Source organism: Lithobates pipiens, unplaced genomic scaffold (assembly GCF_037356315.1).
Source record: "Lithobates pipiens isolate NorthernLeopardFrog02 unplaced genomic scaffold, aLitPip1_a1.2 Scaffold_27, whole genome shotgun sequence".
NCBI classification, from domain to species: Eukaryota; Metazoa; Chordata; class Amphibia; order Anura; family Ranidae; genus Lithobates; species Lithobates pipiens.
In genome coordinates this window covers 143,854,401-143,878,763 of record NW_027507788.1, presented here as the reverse complement: position 1 = coordinate 143,878,763, position 24,363 = coordinate 143,854,401, and the positions used below count along the sequence as shown (strand labels likewise).

Sequence of the window (24,363 nt, the reverse complement as noted above, 5' to 3'; positions counted from 1 at the left end):
ACATATCGAGAATTAAAGTGGTTGTAAAGGCTCAAGGTTTTTTACCTTTATGCATGAAGGTAAAACACCTTCTCAGAGCAGCATCCTCCCATCCCCCTAATACTTACCTTAGCCCCATCTAGATCCAGTGATGTGCACAAGAGCCTCAGCTCACCGTAAACTCTCCCTTCTCATTGGTCGAGACAGCAGTGGGGGCTATTGGCTCCCGCTGCTGGCAATCACAGTCAGTAAGGCAATGAGAAGAGAGTGTGTGAATGGACATTCAGAGCAATCGCTAAGGAGCGAGCCTGCTGTTTGCGCTGGAGGCACTTGACATTCCAGGCTCTTGTGAAGGGCCAGGAGTTCCGGCAGGGGACCTGAGAAGAGGAGGACCGGGCTGCTCTATGCAAATCCGCTGCACAGAGTAGGTAAATATACTATGTTTGTTTTGTTTTTTTATATATATTAAGGTAGGTACTGGAAATATCTCCTAAACCTGTATGGTTTAGGAGATATTTGCCATATACCTTTGCGCTGACGTCATTGGCGCGTGCGCACTGAAGAAAGGGCACGATTGTGCTGTTTCTATAGAGACCTTCGGCTCCCACACGCATGCATTGTGACGTCACACAACTCCAGCCAGTAACAGAGTCAGAGTTCACGACCCTGGAAGGAAGATGGATTGAAGATGGATGCGGCCACACAGTGGGGACACCAGTGACATCGCAGGCTTCTTCTGCAGGTAAGTGGCACATGCATACTAGTCCATTATGATTTTACTTTGCAGGGAACAAAGAGGAAGTCAAACTCATCAGGGTTTAATATCACTTTAAGGTAAAAAAAAAAAAGAAAAGAAAACCCTTCTGGGTGCAGTCTTGAACCAAGTCCCCCCCCCAACAGTGTTCATTTACAGGATAGCAAAACCATTGCACAGATTAGGTAAGTATAACATGATTGTTATTTTTAGTTTTAAACTGAAAACCTTTAGAATCACTTTAAAATTGCACACAGCTGTGAAAATTATTAGGGGTGCACCGATTGGGTTTTATGGTGCCGAAACCGATACCGAAAATGAAAAATACACTAGGCTGAAAACCAAAACCGATACCGAAAATGACAGACAACGAAACTTATTTTAAATAAATATTTTTATACAGGAGATGGTCAGAAACTATGGACATGGTACAGGAGATGGCCAGAGACTGGGGACATGGCGCAGGAGATGGCCAGAGACTGGGGACATGGCGCAGGAGATGGCCAGAGACTGGGGACATGGCGCAGGAGATGGCCAGAGACTGGGGACATGGCGCAGGAGATGGCCAGAGACTGGGGACATGGCACAGGGATCAATGCAGCCAGCCAGTGTCCCCCATTGCAGCCAGCCAGTGCAGGGGAAGAGAGGAGAGCCGCCGCCTTGTTGATTAGAGCGCCGGGAGCATCACAACTTACATTTCAATAGCTGTGTGTTTCACACCGTGCACCGTCGCATACAGCCCCTCCACTTTGTCCAAGCAAGACAGATCACCCGTCCAATCAAAGTTCCCCAGACAAGGGGGAGGGGCTGTATGTGACGGCGTGTGGCGGGGAACACACAGCTATTGATATGAAAGCTGTGATGTTCCCTGCACTCTAATCAACCAGGCGGTGACTCTCCTCTCTCTTCTGCGCTATAGGACACCCCTGTGATGGGCGGCACCAAGGGCAGGAGCGGAGCCCGGGCCCCGCCTCGCCCCGCTCCATTATCGGCCAATTTTCTCTTGCCGCAAAGTCAATTTTCAACCGAAATGTTTCGGTGGCTGAAATTTCGGTACATCCCTAAAAATTATGCATAGGTGACATTTTAAAAGTAGGGGTCAACCGATTATTGGTGCTGCCGAAATTCACAATTGTTATTACAAGCAGCAGGAGGGGATCTCTACCCTCCTTCAGCCGCTCTGCCTCCTATCCCAGAATTGGCTTTGTTTCGGGTAACTCAGAAGCGATGTCTGGCATCCTAAAGGCGCCAGTTTAAAAAAAAAAAAGAAGTATTAAAAAATGCAGATCTTGGCATTTTTGAATACTTTTAAGTGCAGAGGAGGGGTTTGGGTTCTTATTGACCCCAGATCCCTCCCTAAAGAGTACCTGTGAAATTGTGAAAAACCTCTGTTTGGGGATTTTTGAGGCAATAAAAAAAGATTTTTTATTTTTTAATAAAGTTAATTTATTTTGTAAACGTTGTGTAGAACAAAATTCACCAAATTTCAACATATTATATACGATGTACAAATATTAAGATATTGCATATTGAAAATAAGATAGAAGTGATACCGCTCACTACATTATTCAATAATCGCCAATAGGGCAGGTGATGCTGAGTAGAGGTAAACCAACGCGTTTCAATAAATGGTATTCAGTAAAATCTTCATCTGGGATATTGTATCACTCTCTACAGAAAATAAAGAATGCAATGTTAGAAAATACATATAAATGTCCTATTTCATACAAATAGATATAATATAACTGTTAATAGTCAAAAAGTAGCAGATGCATCCCTCATATTAAGGTAAGGAAAAATCCAAAATCCACAGATTATGCCCTTCATCTTCTACAAAACGGCTGGATATAAGGAAATCCAAAGAACTGGCGCTCAAAAAAACATAATCCAGCAGCTGTAAGGAAGTGAACCCCCCCCCCCCCCCTCTCTCCAATTCCATTTTCCAACACGAGGATTTGGAATTGTTAGGGAATGGAATTGGAGGAAGGGGGGGTGTTTACTTCCTTACCCTTATCCTTAAAAATGATACGTTTCCATACAGCTGCTGGGTTACGTTTTTTGGAGCACCAATTCTTTGGATTTCCTTTATATCCAGCCGTTTTGTAGAGGATAAAGGGCATCATTTGTGGATTTTGGATTTTTCCATGCCTTTAATATGGGGAGAATGCATCTGCTACTTTTTGACTATGTATTGAAAATGTAAGTCATTATTTATATACATATATAATATATCTGTTAATCTATTTGTATGAAATAGGACATTTATATGTATTTTCTAACATATTGCATTCTTGATTTTCTGTAGAGAGTGATATAATATCCCTGATGAAGATTTTATTGAATACCATTTATTGAAACGCGTTTGGATACCGCTACTCGGCACCGCCTGCCTTATTGGCGGTTATTGAATAATGTAGTGGGCGGTATCACTTCTGTCGTCTTTTCAATATACAATGTCTTTTAATACATCATAATATGTTTGAAATTTTATGAATTTTTTTTCTATACGACTTTTACAAAATAAATTAATTTTATTAAAAAATAAAAAAATCTTTTTCTATTGCCTCAAAAATCCCCAAACAGAGGATTTTCACAATTTCTTATGCTTTTTAGGATGATGGCAATCACATGCCCAATTACATGAGCTGTTCCCACTTTTTAAAGCATGCCTGTTATTGACTATTGGCCTAAAGGGCAGCAGCAAAATCGGTATCGGCCCTAAAAAAAAACTATTGGTCAACCCCCTATTTAAAACCCTTTACAGGTTATCAATTTAGAGTTAAATGTGTCGCTGTGCCTAGAATTATTGCTCTTACTCTGACATATGGGGCAATACTCTACATATGTGGTGCAATCACTGTTTATATTTGAGTGGTGGATTTATGTGCGCATTTGTGCTTGTGCAGGCGCTCAAACCTCTTTTTAATGGACTGTTCTGCCAGAGAAACCCATCCCTTAAACTGAAAGTGAGAAAATACCTGTCGCTTCCAGCTTCATTCGTCACGGAAATCAGAGAAAGATGTTCCCTTTCTCCTCTGTGTTCAGCCGACCCGACTCCCGGGGAGCCCGGTCCCGGGCTCCCTGGTGGAGCAAGAAAGCACACAAATGGCAGTGGAAAGGGGGGGGGGGGCTTCTGAGCCCTGTAAAGGGGATACAAGAAAGTCAATCACTGGCTGTAAAAAAAAAAAAAAAAACATACCAGGGTCATGGCATAACTGTTGATGCTGTATACAGTGGATATAAAAAGTTTACACACCTCTTTTAAAATGTCATGTTTCTGTGATGTAAAAAGAAATCATTTCAGAACTTTCCACCTTTTAATGTGACCTATAAACTGTACAATTCAATTGAAAAACAAACTGAAATCTTTTAGTGGGGGGGGGACAAAAAAATAAAATAATGTGGTTGCTTAAGACCCCTTTTGCACTGAATCGCTTTACAGGCGATACAGCGCTAAAAATAGCGCCTGTAACGAGCCTCTCCCGTCTCTCCAGTATGAAAACCCGAGGACTTTCACACTGGAGTGGTGTGCCAGCAGTATGGTAAAAAAAGTCCTGCAAGCCGCATCTTTGCAGTGCTATAGGAGTGGTGTATATGCCGCTCCTAAAGAACCTCTGCCCAGCAGCGCTTTGCGGATGGTTTTAACCTTTTTTTGTCTGCTAGCGAGAGTTACAACCGCCCCACTAGCGGCCGAATAGCGGTGCTAAAACAGTAAAGCAGCGCTAAAAATAGCGCTGCATTACCGCTGACGCCCGCCCCAGTGTGAAAGGGCTCCAAATATGCACACCCTCTTATATCTGGGGATGTAGCTGTGTTCAGAATTAAGCAATCGCATTCAAACTCATGTTAACTAGGAGTCAGTTCCCCCTCTTCCATTATTTATAGTGCCTCTGATTAACCCCAAATAAAATCATTTATTCTAGTAGGTCTTTCCTGATGTTTTCTTAGTCGCATCCTACGGCAAAAGCCATGGTCTGCTGAGAGCTTCCAAAGCATCAGAGGGATCTCATTGTTAAAAGGTATCAGTCAGGAGAAGGTACAAAAGAATTTCCAAGGCATAGATATACCATGGAACACCGTGAAGACAGTCATCCTCAAGTGGAGAAAATATGGTACAACAGTTACATTACCAAGAACTGGACGTCCCTCCAAAATTGATGAGAAGAAAATTGGTCAGGGAGGCTGCCAAGAGGCCTAGAGCAACATTAAAGGCGCTGAAGAAATATCTGGCAAGTACTGGCTGTGTGGTACATGTGGTGACAATCTCCCATATTCTTCCATGCCTGATGAAGGAGCATGCATGCTCCGAACTTGCACACAGCCCGCTCCACCTTGCACTCAAATGTGACGTCAGAGGCTTCTTCTGAATGTACCCGTATCTCCTGAGGCGTTGGGAGCCACCAGGGCAGCTGACACCAGCGATGTCCTCTACGCATTCTCTCCTGGAGTGGATGAACCCTCTTTCACTACACGTGCTTTCCTCCTTGTCATTTTTTGAGTTTTATCTATTATCCTTGCATTAAAAGTTTTATCATTGCTGCACTTAGATGGCGCTTGTCTTTTTCTCCTTTGCATGTCCACAGAGTCCCCTCTAGCTGCAGCCTTCTGTAACCAGTGTTATACATTCGGAGACTGTCCCATTTATGAACTTTTAAGAACTCCTTTTTTTTTTTTTAAGTGGAAGTAAACTCCCCTATCGTTTTCAGCCAAGGAAGCTGCCATCTTTGTCTCTGTTTAATCTTCAACTGCTATGGTGCTGCACACGTGATTCGTTACGACACCAGCCATTGGATGGTTTGATAGTTTGGCTGAGAGCACAGTCAATGTGCGGTTAGCATTCCTGGCATGCCTTTTTTTTTTAACTGTTTAAATCGATGGGTTTACTTCTACTTTAAACTCTCATTGTACACTGCCCCTTCCCATCCAGCCAATAGGCGCCCATTACTGTTTGTTTGTTTTTGTTTTTTGTTTTTTTTCTCACAAAGATTTTGCAAAAACACTTCTGAAGTCTCCCAAAAGCATGTGGAAAAAATGTGTTCTGGTCTGATGAAACCAAGGTTGAACTTTTTGGCCATAATTTCAAAAGATGTTTGGCACAAAAACACTGCACATCACTAAAAGAACACCATACCCACAAGTGAAGCATGGTGGTGGCAGCATCATGCTTTGAGGCTGTTTTTCTTCAGCTGGAACAGGGGCCTTAGTCAAGGTAGAGGGAATTTATGACCAGTTCCAAATACCAGTCAATATTTGCACAAAACCTTCAGCCTTCTGCTAGAAAGCTGAACATGAAGAGGAACTTCATCTTTCAGCATGACGACGGCCCAAATCAACAAAGGAATGGCTTCACCAGAACAAGAATAACGCTTTGGAATGGCCCAGCTAAAGCCCAGACCTGAATCTGATTGGAAATCTGTGGTTTGATCTGAAGAGGGCTGTGCACAGGAGATACCCTCGCAATCTGACAGATTTGGAGTGTTTTTGCAAAGAAGAGTGGGCAAATATTGCCAAGTCAAGATGTGCCATGCCGATAGACTCGTACCCAAAAAGACTGAGTGCTGTAATAAAATCAGAAGGTGCTTCAACAAAGTATTAGTGTGAAGGTGTGCACACTATGCAACCATATTATTTTAAGTTTTTATTTTTACTTCCCTCCACCTAAAAAGATTTCAGTTTGTTGTTCAACAGAGTTGTACAGTTTATAGGTCACATTAAAGGTGGAAAAAGTTCTGAAATCATTTCTTTGTCTCTTTTTTTTTTTTACATCACAGAAACCCAGCGTTTTAACGGGTGTGTAGACTTTTTATATCCACTGTGTATATATAGCCTTAGGACAGAAAGTAGTTAAAGTGGATGTAAACCCGATTCATGAAATTTGTCCTGGGCACATATATCTGCAGTGTTTTCTTATCTCCCTCCAAAGCACTGAGTCCCTTGTAGGTCTTCTGTTATCAGCATGATAACTTCTGACAAGTTCTCTGACACAGCAGATAAAACCATCCTTAAATTTGTGTGGGTGCTATAACTAGATTAGCAGAGAGTGTGTCTATTCACAGCACATTCCACCTTTTTGCCTATGTGAAGGGGGGTGTGTGCCTTTCCTCCAATCAGCTGCCACACAGTGTATGCCAAGACTCCACACCCAGTGCTGAACAGGAAGAAAATAATCTCTTAACACAATGTGCACTTTCTAAAGAATGTAGAAAGCTGAAGACAGCAGCTATACACGTAAAACTTATGTAGGGAAATTTGTTTCATCTCTGTGTATCATCAGAGGCTGTTTACTTCACTGGGTATATGTGAGGGTTTACGTCCAGTTTAAAATTTATCTAAAGGCAGCACTCTTGTCTTGGAGCTAAACCCATCAATTTAACAGTTTCTCAAAACCGCTGCATTTCAAGGCATGACTTGAATGATGACTGTCACAGTTGCTTGTACTGTACTCTCAACTAGACTGTCAAATGAATGGTGTTGCCGCATGGCAACTGCAGATCAGAGGCGGCTTCCTTTGCTGTAAAGACTAGGAGGGTTTTGTTTTAAATGTAAATTGATTTGTGAGGGGTTAGAACCCCAGTAAGTGCTTTATAGCTGAAGGCTCAAAAGTCTGCCAATTCAGCAGCTATTGTCTGGCATTTGAGTCATGGGTGCCCCTTGTTGGCACCACTTGAGTCAACAAAAGGCAATTTTTCAATTGCCTTTTGTTGGCGCCAGATGGAAAATTGTCAGCCGAACAGTGATGACGTCCAATTGGATGTGGCTCTTGGCTCTCAGAACACAAAAGCTGAAGGAAAGTGCTTCCATCTGTACGGTTTTCTCTGAATGAGGGACGTTTCCACGTGTACAGCCTGCTTAAAGTCATTGTATACCCCCAATGTGGAAGGTACTGTAAATATCTCCTAAAAGTGTGCCTTTTAGGAGATATTGTCTGGTGGCAAGTAATTCATGCCCACTGGCCGCAACAACCTCAAAGAAGGGGGGGGGGAATACTGGAGCTTTGTGGTTACATGACTGCAAAGAAGAAAAATTTAGAAAATGTATTTAATAGAACTTGTCTGCGTGTATCAAACAATGGGAGAGCAACCTTTACCAGCTATGTTGTTGTTGTGTAGCCTTTGTAATCCATTCCTTTCACTCTAAAGTCCCCTGCCTTTGGTTATGCCGGGTTTGTCACAGACCTTTGGTACATTTAGCTCGTGTTTACATCCCCTATTTTTGCGTCTTGTGTTTTTGTTACTAGCATACTAGAATTTTCTAATTCTGGTTTCCAGGAAACAGGCTGCATATTATACACATTTAACACTGAATACTTGAGAAGTTTGACTCATTGAAAGCAATGCCTTATTTTACTTCCAGAGAACATTGAACCATTCACATCAGTCCCATAAGGGAGCTCATAATCAGAGATGGGCTATGTTGTTCAGATATGGTGTATAGTGCTTGCATCTCGCTTTTTATACCTCCGTCTCTGGGCCAAGTAGGCCATAGGGAAGCAATATCTGCCATTATTCTAAAAAGGTTTTAATCTAAGTTACTTTGCTTTTTTGTATTTTATTATACTGTTTTTGCACTCAAATATATTAATAATAATAATAAAAAAAAAAGAGAGATTATATATATATATATATATATATATATATATATATATATATATATATATATATATATATATATATATATATATATATATATATATATATATATATATATATCTCTCTATCTCTTGGGTCATTCATATAATTGCTTATCTATCTCCCTAGCGTGATTTACTGACCACTATCTTCACTACTGTAATAGCTGTTCATGTCCACCTATACAGCGCTGGGCATATTGTTCCATAACTCTGTTTATGTTACGCTTGCTGTGCTATTTGACTGTGATTATTGGTTATCATTGCGTACTTTGGCTGTTGGCTGAAACTTTCTTTGGAAAAATTAAAGAAAAAAAAAAAAAGGAGCTAATGTTTGTATTGCCGTCCTACGTATTGTAAAGCCGATGTTTTGGGAGAAAAACAGCTTTCCTACACATGTTTGGATTATGATAGGATACAGGACCCCTTCACCACCTTTTTGGTGCCAGTGGATAACATGGTGCCCCATCATTGGTGCTAGTGGATAACATGGTGCTCCATCATTGGTGCTAGTGGATAACATGGTGCCCCGTCATTGGTGCCAGTGGAAGGAATATTGTCTTGTATCAGAGGGAAGAAAGGTGCTCCAAAGGTCACACAGAGGCGAGCAAAGGGCCACAGTTTGGAGACCACTGGACCAGACTATAGTCACGTGACCACACAGGGTTGGTTCTAAATGCTGCCCGCACATACCGTGGGGACAGCATTCACTGTCGACAGCCACTGTCAGATTTGTACTCTGTACAATTCAGTGGTCGGCATCAGCACAGATAACCACTTATCTGAGCAGTTACATGCCAATAGAGCTTTAAATTGACCCTGCTGGATGCTGACAACGAGTTTCGAGGGTTGGCGTTTCTGTGGGGTTCTGGCTGCAGCTAATCGCCCAGTTTGTATGTGACCATAGCATAGATTATTTCTGTGCCCATAGGTGACTTTTAGCCACCTCCTGAATGTGGCAAAATATCAACCCCTGGCTGTTTGTTTTTTAGCCGTGTCACGCTTGTGATCATACCCCTTTCTAGGAGACACTCACAGCAATCGATTACATTTTTTATTATGCCAAATTTTATATGGCAACATTTTAAAGATTTTTTTATGTGAGTCTTGCTGCCCTGTTTAAAAGAGAAGTATGGGAATCCCTGATCTACAGAAGTACAGCCAAATGAGCTTTGGCTGTACTTCTGCTTTTCACACCTATGCATTCGGTGTGCAGCATTTGTTTGCATGGACACAGCAGCCCATTCACTTGATAGGACTGCTGTATGTGTGGGAAACCCAGGAAATGGGTCTCTGCACCTTCTTAAAACTGCAGCCGCAGGGAAGTCGCATGGGGCTTTTGCACGCCCGAAATGCACTATGTGTTTAGATGCGTGTGGGTGCCATTAGGAATAAATGCCACCCCCCTGTGTCTGTGAAAGAGCAGCTCATTTTGGCTGCGGGTGGTTGCAGGAACAGTTGCGATACCCCCAACCACCCACACAAGCGTGAATCAAGTCTTGGACTTTGGAATCAATTGGTCTGTCCATTATTTTCATACAATTAATTTCCTCGCTTTAGGAGTCATACACACAAGCGTACAGTAAGCTGCATTCAGATCCATAATTAGTAGGCTATGGAACATTTGGCAGTCATGGCATTTAGCTGTGTAAACCAAAACTAGAAGATTTGTGTTTGCCATGCGTTTTTGACCGTGCTTTATGTTGTAAGCATGTAAACGTTTATACTAACATTTACATGTGAATAGCATAAATGACCCCTGTGGGGCGCCACCGCATGTGTTCAGGGCCGACATGTAAACATCAGCAATGTGTAGGTGGTAGAGCTGCACCATTCTGGCTAAAATTAGAATCACTATTTTTTTAGCTTAGAATAAAGATCACGATTCTCGCAGTGTAACGTCTTCTTTCACATTATACAAAAAAAATTGGGCTAACTTTACTGTTTTTTTTTTTTTTTTTTTAATTCATTAAAGTATTTTTTTTTTTTTTTTTAAACCACTGCCCAAATACAGTGTGACATAAAATATTACAACAACCTCCATTTTTAATCTCTAGGGTCTCTGCTAAAAAGATATATCATGTTTGGGCATTCCACGTAATTTTCTAGCAGAAAATAATAATTTTTTACTTGTAGGCAACAAACGTCAGAGAAGGTTTGGTCTTTAAATGGTTAAACTTCCTTCATTTACATGCTGGAATTGTTTCCTTTGATATAAAAAAAAAAAAAAAAAAAGATTTTTTTTTTTTCTACTTATTTGGTTGTTGTGATTAAACCTGACAGGCTGGATTTTTTTTATATTTTTTTTTCCTGGCTGTGAGAACTCTCTGCACTTTCGAGAATTGTGACATGTTGTTTTGAATATCGGGAAGGGAAAAAGATCTTGATTTTGATTCTTAACGATTAGTCGTGCAGCTCTAGTAGGTGGCAGTTGTGACAGGAGGCATAGAATGACCTTGGTCTTAATGTGGAGTTCCACCCAAAAAAATAAAATGTCATGAATGTGGATGAAATAAAAGAAAAAAAAATGTGGAGAAAATTTTTTTCTTGCTTTTTTTTTTTTTTTTTTCCCATGTTGCTATGTGGTCCCTTGAAATCTGCCTCCTTCAGTGCTTGGGCTCCTGATGTCACTTCCCTCGGCGCTGGAAGGGAGATCGCCTCTTCCCCCTCGCTCTTGTCAATCATCTGGGACACGTGATAGATCCCAGATGATTGTGCAGCCAGTCACGGCGCGCAAAGCGCATGCACAGTGGGTGCCCAGCTGTGAAGCTACATCCGGGCGCCTACAGTTAAAATGCCGGCGCAGCAGAGCAGAGGGGGAGACGAGCGGAGGGGATGGGTCACATCGATGGACCCTTGGACAGGTAAGTGTCTGATTATTAAAAGTCAGCAACTGCAGTATTTGTAGCTGCTGACTTGTAATTTTTTTTTTTTTTGCGGGAACTACGCTTTAAGTCATCCACAGCAGATTTCACACTATCGATGATGAGATCAGCATGAGGCCATAGCTGCCCCTGCTACAAAAATGAAAATAAAACATTCAGTGGAGAGATTCCCTAGCACTTCCTGTCCGGAGGACACAGAGCGCAATAAATATGACAGTGAATCTATGCCTCCCCCACTGTCCAAAACAAACAGGTTTTGGCTGGAGTTGGGCTTTAAAGTGAATGTAGGTTGTTCACACTGGCCGCATATGGAATGCTTTGTTTTAGGGTGTCAGCAGCTGACGGTTTTTCCCTGTAGTCGGGTGCGGTGGGGGGACAGTGCGATGCGTGTTTTCGCTTTGTTTTTTATTGAAAAAAAAAAACCTTTTGAGGTGCACAAAGTGACACTTTAGTTATGTCTCTGTAAAGCAGTGTGGTGTAATAGAGTGTACTGTGGGAAAAAATACAGCATTGTGGTGCAAACAGGCCACAAAGAAAACCTCTCAATGTTCCCTTGCAGTGACTGCAGTGTAAATGAGCCCTTAAACTTTCTAAAAGTAACAGATCTTCCTGAGAGCAGACAGCACAAGGTGTTTGTATTATCTTTATTAGCCAGAAAAGCCTCCGCCGTGCCCCTCTCTGAGCTGACAGGGCTTGCCTGAAAATTTGTGAAATTCAAGCCCATGTTACAAAGAAACTAGATCAGAGAGGGGCACAAAGGAGTCTTTTCTGGCTGGCAAAAGCAGACTACTTCTGGTATCCAAGAGAAAAATATATGAATGGCGCTGGAAAGTAGATGCGCCTTAATGGCTGGAAACAAAATCCTTAATTATGAAAGTCCATAATTGTATGAAAGGTCCATAAAGTTCATATATCAAATGTCTAAAAGCGTCATTAGTGGCAGCTCCCCATAGACTAATTCTCTGTAAGAAACAAAAGGGGCACGGGAGGTCACCAGACTAAGTGTAGAAGGTTAAAAACAACAGTATTTTTTATTAAAAAGCCAAATGACAACACACATGAGTAGCAGACAGGTAAGCATGTACAGTTGTGCTCATAAGTTTACATACCCTGCCAGAATGTATGATTTCTTGGCCATTTTTCAGAGAATATGAATAACGCAAAACCATTTCTTTCACTCATGGTTAGTGTTTGGCTGAAGCCATTTATTGTCAATCAACTGTGTTTTACTCTTTTTAAATCATAATGACAACAGAAACTACTCAAATTACCCTGACCAAAAGTTTACATACCCTGGTGATTTTGGCCTGATAACATGCACACAAGTTGACACAAAGAGGTTTGAATGGCTCGAGGTAACCATCTTCACCTGTGATCTGTTTGCTTGTAATTAATGTGTGTGTGTGTGTGTGTGTGTGTGTGTAAAAGGTCAAGGAGTTTCTGCACTCCTGACAGACCCTTGCATCTTTCATCCAGTGCTGCACTGAAGTTTCTGGATTCTGATACACGGGGAAAACAAAAGAATTGTCAAAGAATCTGCGGGGAAAGGTAGTTGAACTTTATAAAACAGGAAAGGGATATAAAAAGATGTCTAAGGAATTGAGAATGCCAATCAGCAGTGTTCAAACTCTAATCAAGCAGTGGAAAATGAGGGGTACAGTTGAAACCAAACCACAGACTAAATAAAATTTCAGCCACAACTGCCAGGAAAATAGTTTGGGATGCAAAGAAAAACCCACAAATGACGTCAGATGAAATACAGGACTCTTTGAAAACATGTGGTGTGGCTGTTTCAAGATGTACAATAAGGCCGCACTTGAAGAAAAATGGGCTGCATGGTCGAGTCGCCAGAAGAAAGCCATTACTATGCAAATGCCACAAAGTATCCCGCTTACCAAACGCCAAACAGCACAGAGACAAGCCTCAAACCTTCTGGCACAAAGTCATTTGGAGTGATGAGACCAAAATTGAGCTTTTTGGCCACAACCGTAAACGCTACATTTGGAGAGGAGTCAACAAGGCCTATGATGAAAGGTATGGAGGTGGATCGCTGATGTTTTGGGGATGTGTGAGCGACAAAAGCACAGGAAATTTGGTCAAAATTGTTTACAAGATGAATGCAGTATGTTATCAAAAAATACTGGAGGAACATTTGCGTTCATCATCCAGGAAGCTGCGCATGGGACGTACTTGGACGTTCCAACATGACAATGATCCAAAACACAAGGCCAAGTCGACCTGTCAATGGCTACAGCAGAATAAAGTGAAGGTTCTGGAGTGGCCATCTCAGTCTCCTGACCTCAATATCTTTGAGCCACTCTGGGGAGATCTCAAACGTGCAGTTCATGCAAGACAGCCCAAAGATTTACAGGAACTGGAGGCCTTTTGCCAAGAGGAATGGGCAGCTTTACCATCTGAGAAGATAAAGAGCCTCATCCACAAATACCACAAAAGACTTCAAGCTGTCATTGATGTTAAAAGGGGCAATACACAGTATTAAGAACTGGGGTGTGTAAACTTTTGATCAGGGTCATTTGGGTAGTTTCTGTTGCCATTATGATTTAAAAAGAGTAAACACAGTTGATTGATAATAAATGGCTTCAGCCAAATACTAACCACGAGTGAAAGAAAAGTTTTTGTGTTATCATTCATATTCTTTGAAAAATATCTCTGAAATCATAAATTCTGCCAGGGTATGTAAACTTACAAGCACAACTGTATCTACAGGTGATGTTGGGGCCAGACGGTGTCCCGAAGTTGTCGGTGGACGTTCCAAAGTGGCTCTCCTTCCTTGAAACTTGCACAAATTACTCCGGGACACCTCCGTCTGGCCTAGATACCACTTGTAGATTCACTATATTACCAAAGGTAATGTGACGCCTGCCTTTACATGCACATGAACGTTACTAGAATCCCAGGCTCAGTCCTTAGGGTTCATTATTGAGTTGGCCCACCCTTTGCTGCTATAAAAGCTTCAGCTGTTCTGAGAAGGCTCTACACCAGGTTTAGTAGTATCTATGGGAATGTTTGACCATTCTACCAGAAGCGCATTTGTGAGGTCAGGCACTGATGTTGATGAGAAGGTCTGGCTCACAGTCTCTACTCTTAGTCATCCCAAAGGTGTTCTATCGCAGTGATGGTGAACCTTGGCACCCCAGATGTTTTGGAACTACATTTCTCTAGATGCTCAGCTACACTGCAGATTGCATAAGCATCATGGGAAATGTAGTTCCAAAACATCAGGGGTGCCAAGGTTCCCCATCACTGTTCTATCGGGTCGAGGTCAGGACTCTGTGCAGGCCAGTTAAGTTCCTTCACCCCAAACTCACTCACCCATACCTTTTTAAGGGCTTTGCTTGTGCACTGGTGTGCAATCATGTTGGAACAGGAAGGGGCCACCCCCAAACTGTTCCCACAAAGTTGGGAGCATGAAATTGTCCAAAATGTCTTGGTAAGCTGATGCCCTAAGAGTTCACTTCACTGCAACTAAGGGGCCAAGCCCAACCCCTGAAAAACAACCCCACATCATAATCCCCCCTCCACCAAATGATTTGGACCAGTGCACAAAACAAGGTCCATAAAAATATGGATGAACGAGTTTGGAGTGGAGGAACTTGACTGCCCTGAACAGAGACCTGACCTCAACCCAATAGAACACCTTTGGGATGAATTGGAGCAGAGACTGCGAGCCTGGCCTTCTCGTCCAACATCAGTGCCTGACCTCACAAATACGCCTCTGGAAGAATGGTCAAACATTCGCATAGACACACTCCTAAACCTTGTGGACAACCTTCCCAGAATAGTTGAAGCTGTTATAGCTGCAAAGGGTGGGCCAACTCAATGTTAAACCCTACCAACAAAGACTGGGATGCCATTAAAGTTTGAGTGTATGTATGTATGTATGTATGTATGTATGTATGTATGTGTGTGTGTGTATGTATATGTGTGTGTGTGTATATATGTATGTATATATATATATATATATATATATATATATATATATATATATATATATATATATATATATATATATATATATATATATATATATATATATATATATATATATATATATATATAGCAGGTGTACCAAAACTTTTGGTAATATTATGTACATGCCTACCTGTCTGCTACATGCGAGTTGCCATTTGGTGTTTTTAACCTGCTACACTAAAGCCCCATACACACTATCGGATTTTCTGCTGATCTTTTTCCTTCAGATTTACCAAAACCATGTAATATGAGGTCAGACCTTAGGAATTTCAATTTGTATGCAATCAGGCAGGCCCTTCTACTATTTGGTAAATCTGAAGACAAAAATCAGCAGAAGATCTGATGGTGTGTAGGGGCTTTAGTCTGGCGCCCACTTCTGTCACTTTTTTTTTTTTTTTCCGGTATTCTTGGAAAGACATTTTAAAGGAAATCTGTATTGAAACAAATAGGGGGATGAGCTGTCACTACTGCCCCCTGAAAATGCTAGTTGCCTGACTGTCTCTGGCATGTATCCCTTTTTTTAAACACTCACTCAATCTAAACATTGTGCCTCAGAAAATATGAAAGCCATTAGGTCAAAATTGCAGACAGGCATTTAACAGTTTTAGGGGAAAGGTCGGTGATGACAGCTTCTGTGTTTCCCTCATTTTTGTCCTTTTTTAAATTTTAGAAATGCAATACAGAACTAGTATAAGGAAGTAGGTTTATGCGTTATTCCCCAAACACTATGCAAAAATGTCCAAAGTAATCTGACCACATTATTGTGTGTTTGTCAGAGGTGGTAAATAACTGTACATGGAAATCTTGGGACTTGCCTGACTTCAGAGCAGTTTTACAACAGTTTGTGATGTATTATTTTGCTTACTTGTTGGACCCCTTTAGTTGTTTTTATCATTTTTCTTTGTTTACTCCTTTTTATTGCACTTTATCCTGCTTTTCACACACTTGTGAGATTTAAATTTTAGTATTTGGGATTTGTATCAGAATATTAGTAGAATTCAAAATAATATCACAAGAGAGTAATAATGTTTTTTGAAAACGAGGGTATATTGCACATTTTAACAATGGAAACATGATAGCCAGGATCAGAATTGTATGGGAAGGACCATTTGGCACACAAGTAACAAAAAAGCACACGGCCTTTTTAAAATGGAACTCAAAAAAAAAAAAAAAAAAAGCAGCTCAACTTCCGGCGCTGTAACTGGAAGTTACAGTATAAGGATTGCGTTGTTCACTCTCCCCCCTCCGCCATTCACAAAGCGCCTTGCATTTTTTTCACAAAATACAAGGGAGAGAAGGGACAGGTAAAGAATAGGATCACTCCACATTCATTGTCTGGACATATAGTAGTTAAAAGAATAAACACTTTTTGTGAATGGATGAAGGGAAAGTAAACAACTTGATTCATCACTGTATTCTAGCCATACCTCTAAAGCAGTGATGGCGGACCTTGGCACTCCGGATGTTTTGGAACTACATTTCCCATGATGCTCAACTACATTGCAGAGTGCATGAGCATCATGGGAAATGTAGTTCCAAAACATCTGGAGTGCCAAGGTTCGCCATCACTGCTCTAAAGCCTTGTACACACGATCGGAGAATCCGTCGGAATGTGTCCTATCGGACCGTGTTGTCGGATAATCCGACTGTGTGTGGTATGCATCGGAATGTTTCCGTTGGAATATCCGTCGGACCCAAATTTCCATCTTGTTGGAAATATTTCCCGACCAACTGGTTCGATCGGACATACTCCGATCATGTGTAGAGAATTTTGATTGGACCAAGTGCCACGCATGCTCAGATCAAATTCCTACATCAAAGCTATTGGCTAATAGCCTGAATATAGTCCCATCGTAACGAAATTACGTCATCACGTTCTGAAAGATCGGATTTTTCGACAACTTTGTCCGACCGTGTGTATGCAACAGCTTCGGACAAGATCCGACGGACAAAATCCAACAGATTTGGTTGTCGAAATCTCCGACCGTGTGTACAGGGGCTAAGACTAAGTTCACACTGGCATTAATCGCAGGTATTTAGGAGGCTTTATATTGCCCCTCAAATGCCTATGCAAATGATACAATGGACAGCACACAGTGCTGTTCTCGTTATCAAAACATGAAGCGTTAGCGCCAAGTCCCTTCAAAATTGAAGCCTCATGTCGAGTCAGGAGGCGTTTGAAGCTTTGGTAAGGCTTTGCAAATCCTCTGGCAGGCAGTTGTGGGGTGTTAAGATTAGTTTATTAACTGTAATGGACTAGGCATTTGTGGAGTGGTTGTAACACACCTTAACGATCATTAAATGCTTCAAAACTACACACAGGGTGTTTGTTAAGCATTAGAAATGTAGTCAAGTGTGAACAAGCCCTAAACACTCATGCCGCGTACACACGATCAGCCAGCAAAAGACCGATGAGAGCTGTTCATCAGAAAATGCGACCGTGTGTATTCTCCATTGGAATTTAGCTGGCCGAAATTCCCGCCAGCAAAAATTTGATGGCATGTTCTCAATTTTCCCGATGGAAAAACTTTTCGGAATTTCCGATCGTGTGTATGCAATTCCGACGTGCAAAAACTCACACATGCTCAGATTCAACTACGAGATGGAAGCTATTGGCTACTAGGTATTGAACTTTCTTTTCCTAGTCCTGTCGTATGTGTTGTACGTCGCCGTGTTCTTTGCGGTCGGAATTTGGTGTGACCGTGTGTAGGCAAGACAGTTTGAGCAGAATTCCGTTGGAATTCCGACGGGGAAACCATCAGAGCTTTTTCCAATGATAATTCCAATTGTGTGTATGCGCCATTGCAGTGATATCTGGCAGGAAACTGTCATGTGTACAGTATCCAGCAGCACTGCGGGTATAGATCACCAACCATTGGAGGTAACCACAATCAGTAAGGTAAAGAATACTTTCTGGTCACGTGACCACGACATAAAACTGCAAAAAAATAAATATATGCAATTATGGTACAAAGATGTTCAAGTATACGTTTAGTAACCTTCCGTTTTGTTTAACAGATGAGCAGCAACAGTAATAAAAGAGCACCAACAACTGCAACACAACGGTTAAAGCAAGACTATCTGCGCATCAAAAAAGACCCAGTGCCTTATATCTGTGCCGAACCCCTCCCTTCAAATATTTTGGAATGGTGAGTTTTTCAAGATAATTCACTCTTCAAGCCCAGTTTGGTTGTTTTGCTCCCGGGTAAAGGTATGTTCCTAATCCGAACTACAAATAAAGGCATAAAATGTATGCAGCAGAATAAGCCTATATCCATAGTACTTTTTTCTCATGTAGGTATAGCTATTGTATACCAGGCCGCCCTCCTTCCACTTTGCTGCTAGTCGCCTGGTATTGTGAGAACCTCATAACTTGCTGGACTTTTATTAATGGGTGGATGTTCCTATTCCTGCCCGCTGAGCTAGACAGACACTCAGTGGTTTAGGATGGCACATCATGCTAAATACATAATTTCCTGGCATCTTTCGTTGTCTCTCAATATCCAGTGACTACTTTTCAGTGCTTTTGGCTCTCGTCTGATCTCTGCTGGACCCTTAGTCCTCTCCTCCGCCTGGTTGCTATTCTAGACTTCCTCTGCTGGAGACCTGTACTGGCCACAGAACCTTTTTCTAGGTACTTCTGTAACTGTTACTAGGTGCTGTTGGCAGTCAGTTTTGTATGAAATGCGTGTATTTATTATGTGCCTCATAGAAATGCTTACCTCAGTGCCTTTCTTTGCCTCTTTACTGAATGTTCATAGAAATATATGTTTTTTCAGCGTAGGGGGTTCCCCTTAAAATCCATTCCAGACCTAAGGGCCTGTTATGCTTTCGGAGGGGGAACCCACGCCAAATTTTTTAAATTCTGATTCTGATTGGCCACGGCAAAAGTCGCCTAGCCTGGGGCGACTTAAAGTGGTGTTGTAAGTCGCCCCAAGTCGTGTTGAAGTCCTGTCCAAGTTGCCTCCAAAAGTCGTGTTGAAAGTCGTGTTGCCCCTGTGTGAACCGGCTCTAACTATTTTGAGTGACTTTGGACAAACCGGAGCCTAAGGCTGCGTACACACGGGCGGATTGTCTGCCCAACTAAGTTCGTCAGACAATCCGACAGACAGTCCGTTCAACTTTTGAATGAACGGACTTGACCACACACGATGAACAGACAGTCCGCTGAAAGCTTGCGCGATGACGTATACAGCACGTACGACGGGACTAGAAATACGATGTCCAATACACTGCAATGCAACCTTCGGCCGTGTAAATCCTTTCTGAGCATGCGCCATACTTAGTCCGTCCAACTTGCCTACACACGAGCGGACTGTCCGCTGAAACCAAGTTTGGACGGACAAAATTACGGAAATTCCGAAAGACTTAGTCCGTCAGACTGTCCGCTGAAAAAGTCCGCTGAAGCCCACACACGAGCAGATTGTCCGCTGAAACACGGTTCAGCGGACTAAGTTGGGCAGACAATCCGCCCGTGTGTACGCGACCTAAGGCTTCATGTACACTGCTGCTGGTAAACAGATGTTTAGGAGCAGTTGGGTGTTTTTTTTCCAGCTGCCCCTGAACTCTCCTCTGTTATCTTATCAGTACATGTACACAGGGTCCTTTTAAAGTAGTTTCTAGGCAGTTAAGTTTAGAAGCTTTTTTTTTTTTTAGAAAGCCAAAAAATGCGTTCACAACAGATGTGAAACACCAAATGCCTGTAACAGCGTGTAAACATGGTAACTCATGGTTAGACGCAACCATGAGTTAAAGCGCAGGAGCGCAAAACATGTAAGCAGGAGAGCCGGCATAGCAACCTTCCCCTTCACAGCCTTCCACGTGACAAGCCTCTCATGTGATCCACAGCCGCTCGGACAAGCGGCGCTGCAAGCAGTGCAGCATTCTCTAAGCTGCCTATGTGTACAGCTGATATCATCTGGTGACTAAGCTTGATCCTTACCACCCAGCGTGCAGCACTACACCTCTGCCTCCAAGCCGAACGCTTCAGATGGAGCTGAAATAAACACCTCCCCCTCGGTCATCAGACTGGACTCATCAGCTCTGCAGCCCATTGAACACCTATGAAGTGAGTGTCCCTAGGAACGTTGTTCCATTCGTTTACACTGACTTTTCATACAACGCTCTGGGTTCTTTCAGATGATTGATTGCATTCATTAGGCATTCGATAGCTGTACACATTGGTCTTTGGTTTTCACCTTTCCAAAGTTTTAATTGAGAGATCTGAGGAGCTTTTCATTATCAAACATCTGTCCGTTTTATGATTGGTGTTTTTTATGTGTTTTAGATCCTGCAGGGATCAGATGTCTGTGTTCATTGTTTACATTTAATAAATGACATTTTAAAGTCTTTTTCACATCAATCTACTAGTCCCTTTGATGCGCTGTTTTTGATCGTTTTTTTATGTGACAGAGAAGATGATATAATGATCAGTTAGTTTTGAAGCAGTGGGGAGAGGAGTCGAGTGGCGCTAGTGAGAGCAGGCAGGCAGAGGAGGACAGCAGGAGACACAGAAGAGATGGAGATAGCAGTGTATGACGGAGGCACGTATGCTGACTACACTGTCGGGGCTCAGCAGCTCTGATATATTGTGGTCAGCATTCAGAAGGGAGGGTAGAAACTGGCAAGATTAGCCAGGTATTTCAAGTGTTACAGGGGGCCAAAATACACAACACAATCACTGTTGCTTTTTTTGGGGCGGAGGGGGGGTTAACAAACGTTTTAAACAATATAAAAAGATCCTACTCTCAAAAATTAGGTGCATTTGAGGCAGTATTGGACACCGCCATACGCCGCTGTCTGTGCACGGTCCCCAGCCTCACAGAGGATCGGTCCATAGCTGAAGAAGAGGAATATTTCTTTGAAACGTGTTCTGCTGTGACCTGGATCTCTTGGTGATGTCATCGACATGGTGGACTTACTGTCATTGGACATTTGGTGGCTACATTGCGGAGACGAGGAGCCGACACTTCTCAGCAGTCTGGAACTGTGCACTGACAGCGGCGCATGGTGTTTTCCAATATCACTTCCGATGCACTTTATTTTTCTGAGTAGGATCTTTTTATATTGTTTAAAGTGGTTGTAAACCCTGGTTTTAAAGTTTATGCTACAGGTAAGCCTATATTAAGGCTTACCTGTAGCTAACACATGCGCACTAGAGCAAACTGACACAATGGCACCTATGTGGCGCTGCGGGGGCTTCACTCTGAGGTAAGTAATACATAATGAGCTAGTATGCTATGCATACTAGCTCATTATTTTTTTGTCTTGCATGTTGTCTTTTTTTGGGGTGGCGGGGGTTTATACAAGAGCTTGCTTCCTCTTTAAATAAAGGCTTACATTGATTACTACACCACCAGCAGTGGTGCTGTCTTCCCCTCTTTTTGTCTTCACCCAGGTAAACCCACGCCTTCTGTTTGACAGCTGCATGCCTTTGTGCTTGTTTTTCCAAACCCAGCTCAGGGCTACCTTCTCTATTATCATTCTTTAACAATTACTTTGTATCTTATTTATTTTGATTTCTCTTAGATTTTGTCTCGGTTCACACTGTTACAACAGCAAAATCATATGACTTTGCCTGAGACTTCTGTCAGACTTGATCCAACTTGGATGTGATTTAGGGGTCTGTACAAGAGCTGAAATCTGACCAAAGTAGTGCAGGAATCTTTTCTAGAGTCGGAGCGACTTGTGTAGTATCAGTTTGGACATCTCTCGTAGGGAAACATTGAATTTGACATGTCTTGTGATTTGGGGTCGGATCCTATGTTGCAGCAGTGTGAACCGAGTCTTTGTATCTCAGTCACAGTTTGAGCAGTGCGACATAAACCAATCACTTTCCCCTGTTTGGTATCGCTGCTTGAGAGAGTTGAGTGCTGTGCTCTGAGCGCTATTCTTAGCAATCAGGTCATTTCACACAGCAATGAAACCCAGGCAGGTTTTAACTTTATAAAAAAAAAAAAAAACTTTCTGATTCACCATTAGAGCAATTTCTGTCCTTTGAAATCTCACATAACAGTTAAAACCAGACAGAAGTTCTAACCCTTTTTATCCTCCATCAAAAAAATAAGTTTTGGTTCTACCTAAAAGCAGAGGTTGCGGTTTGGTTTTCCTCATTGCATGCCAAGTATAGGCAAACACTGGGCTTAGAGGCACCCAGCCTCTAAAACTACTGAGGATGTGTTGTTAGTTTGTCACGCTAAGTAATCAATAGAAGTCTCTTGGGTAGATTGAATTTCCCTGATTGTAAAGGATCGTGTTGTGTGTTTTATTTTTATTTTTTTATAAAAAAACTTCACTGTGCAGCTTGTTTTGCACAGAGTGGCCACAAACATCCTCTTCTGGGGACCCCGGCGGCTCTCGGGGGTCTCTTCCCCCGCATCAGATAACCCCCTAGGAGAAGCGCTCTCCCAAAGGGGGTTATCTTGCGGGCACGCCCTTGAGTCCAGCATTTGCATCCACCGACATGAATGCCGGACTCAGCCCCACCCTCTGGTGCCCACATCTTTGGATTTGATTGAAAGCAGCGGGAGTCAATGGCTGCGCTGCTATCAATCTATCTAATCAAGAGCTGGGACCCTGTGGAGAGAGGGACAGCGTGTCCCCGCCGAGGAGATGAAGAGGTTCAAGTAAGTAAAATGGGGGGGGGGGGGGCAGTTACTGCAAGGTGTTTTTTTCACCTTAACGCATAGGATGCATTAAGGTGAAAAAACACGAAGGTTTACAACCCCTTTAATTCTCAACTCTGGGTTAACTGCCTTATCTACTTATGTACTTTGGCCTATGCACACATCCATACCAATCAAATAATTGAATTCATCACCTGCTTAAAACAGACGTAGGGCCAAAGCCTTTAGGCCGCTGCCGGCTGAAAACGGGTCACAGGAGTGCAGAATGTAACGTCGCTCAGCCAATCCAGGCTCTGGATCAATCCCGACTTTAATGTCGGGATCCACCCAGAGGCCGAGACCAGCAGCTGGCTCAGCCTCTCAGCGAGATCACTGGGAGACTATGCCAGACACCCCCATCCCTTCTACAGCCCGGCGCTGGAGGAGCAAAGCAGAGACCCAGAGACTGACAGCCCCCGGATCTCTGCTCACTGAAGACCAAGAACTGAATGACCAGCTGTCTTTGATCACACAGTTCTCAATGTAGAGACGGCGGGGGAAAGATGCAGCATCCATCTAGGTGACAATATTTGTTTGTTTCAATTCACGAATTTCTCTTTTAAATGAGAAATTGTATATATTTGTACCTGTGATGTCTCTAACCAGTGGTTTCCCCACTATCCATGGTTTCCAGGAGAGTCCGTGCAGTGACCTATTGTCCTGCATTGTTTCTAGGACTACATATCCCAGGTTTTCTGGTCCTTGTATCCTGTTTTATTTATTTTTTGGCTGGAGCTGGACTTTAAAACAGTGAGCTGTTTGCTTGTGAATGACATCTGAGAACTAAAGTTTCTGACATATACTACTGATTTGTTAATTTTCCTCTTTGATAGCGTAATACTAAGGCAATTTATTTTTTAATAAAAAAGATGCAATACCTGAGCCATGCAACAATATTGTACAGAAAGGTCCGTTACCACCTCTTCTGGCAGACCCCTGCAGGTGCTGCCCGCTCCTACCTCCTCCATGTGCCACCTTTTTAGCAAGCTGGCTATTAAGGAGACACCCGTGCGTGCATGCTCCTAAGCTGGGCTGTGTGTCTATAGAGACACACACACACGGCTGGTAACCAACGCCCCTGCTTCCTCATCACAGGAGCCTATGGTTGGCTGCCCTCAGCTTCTCCGGTGAAACCAGGAAGTGGCACTAACTACCCACCCCGACTGGGGGCATTCAGCGGAACTGAACACATTTGAACCTTTTGATGAAAACTAGTGCACCTACAATACAGACTCTCCTTGATAACCCTTGGGCCCAGGAGACATATGTGAGCCTTCAGTTTGTTTCCCTAGGTTGTTCAGTGGACATTCATTACCTACAAAAGTTATCTGTTCATGTTCTCTCAGCCCATGCCTCTTTATTATGTTTGCTATGCTATACCCCTGCGTGGGTGAATGGTTGTCATGTTGCCATTTTCGACAAAAAAAAATGATTGTACCAGGAAGTGAGGGGAGGGGGTTG

General features: G+C 42.5%; 1 protein-coding gene across 2 annotated transcripts in view; it reads left to right on the top strand.

The window, feature by feature from the left end:
- UBE2J2 (ubiquitin conjugating enzyme E2 J2) overlaps window positions 1–24,363 on the top strand; it is a 53,512-nt gene that overhangs the window by 3,244 nt on the left and 25,905 nt on the right. For both annotated transcript variants that reach the window (XM_077457602.1, XM_077457601.1), the window contains one exon: window positions 18,257–18,387. In XM_077457602.1, the coding sequence (XP_077313728.1) occupies window positions 18,257–18,387 (131 nt within the window). The remainder of the gene's footprint in view (window positions 1–18,256; window positions 18,388–24,363) is intronic.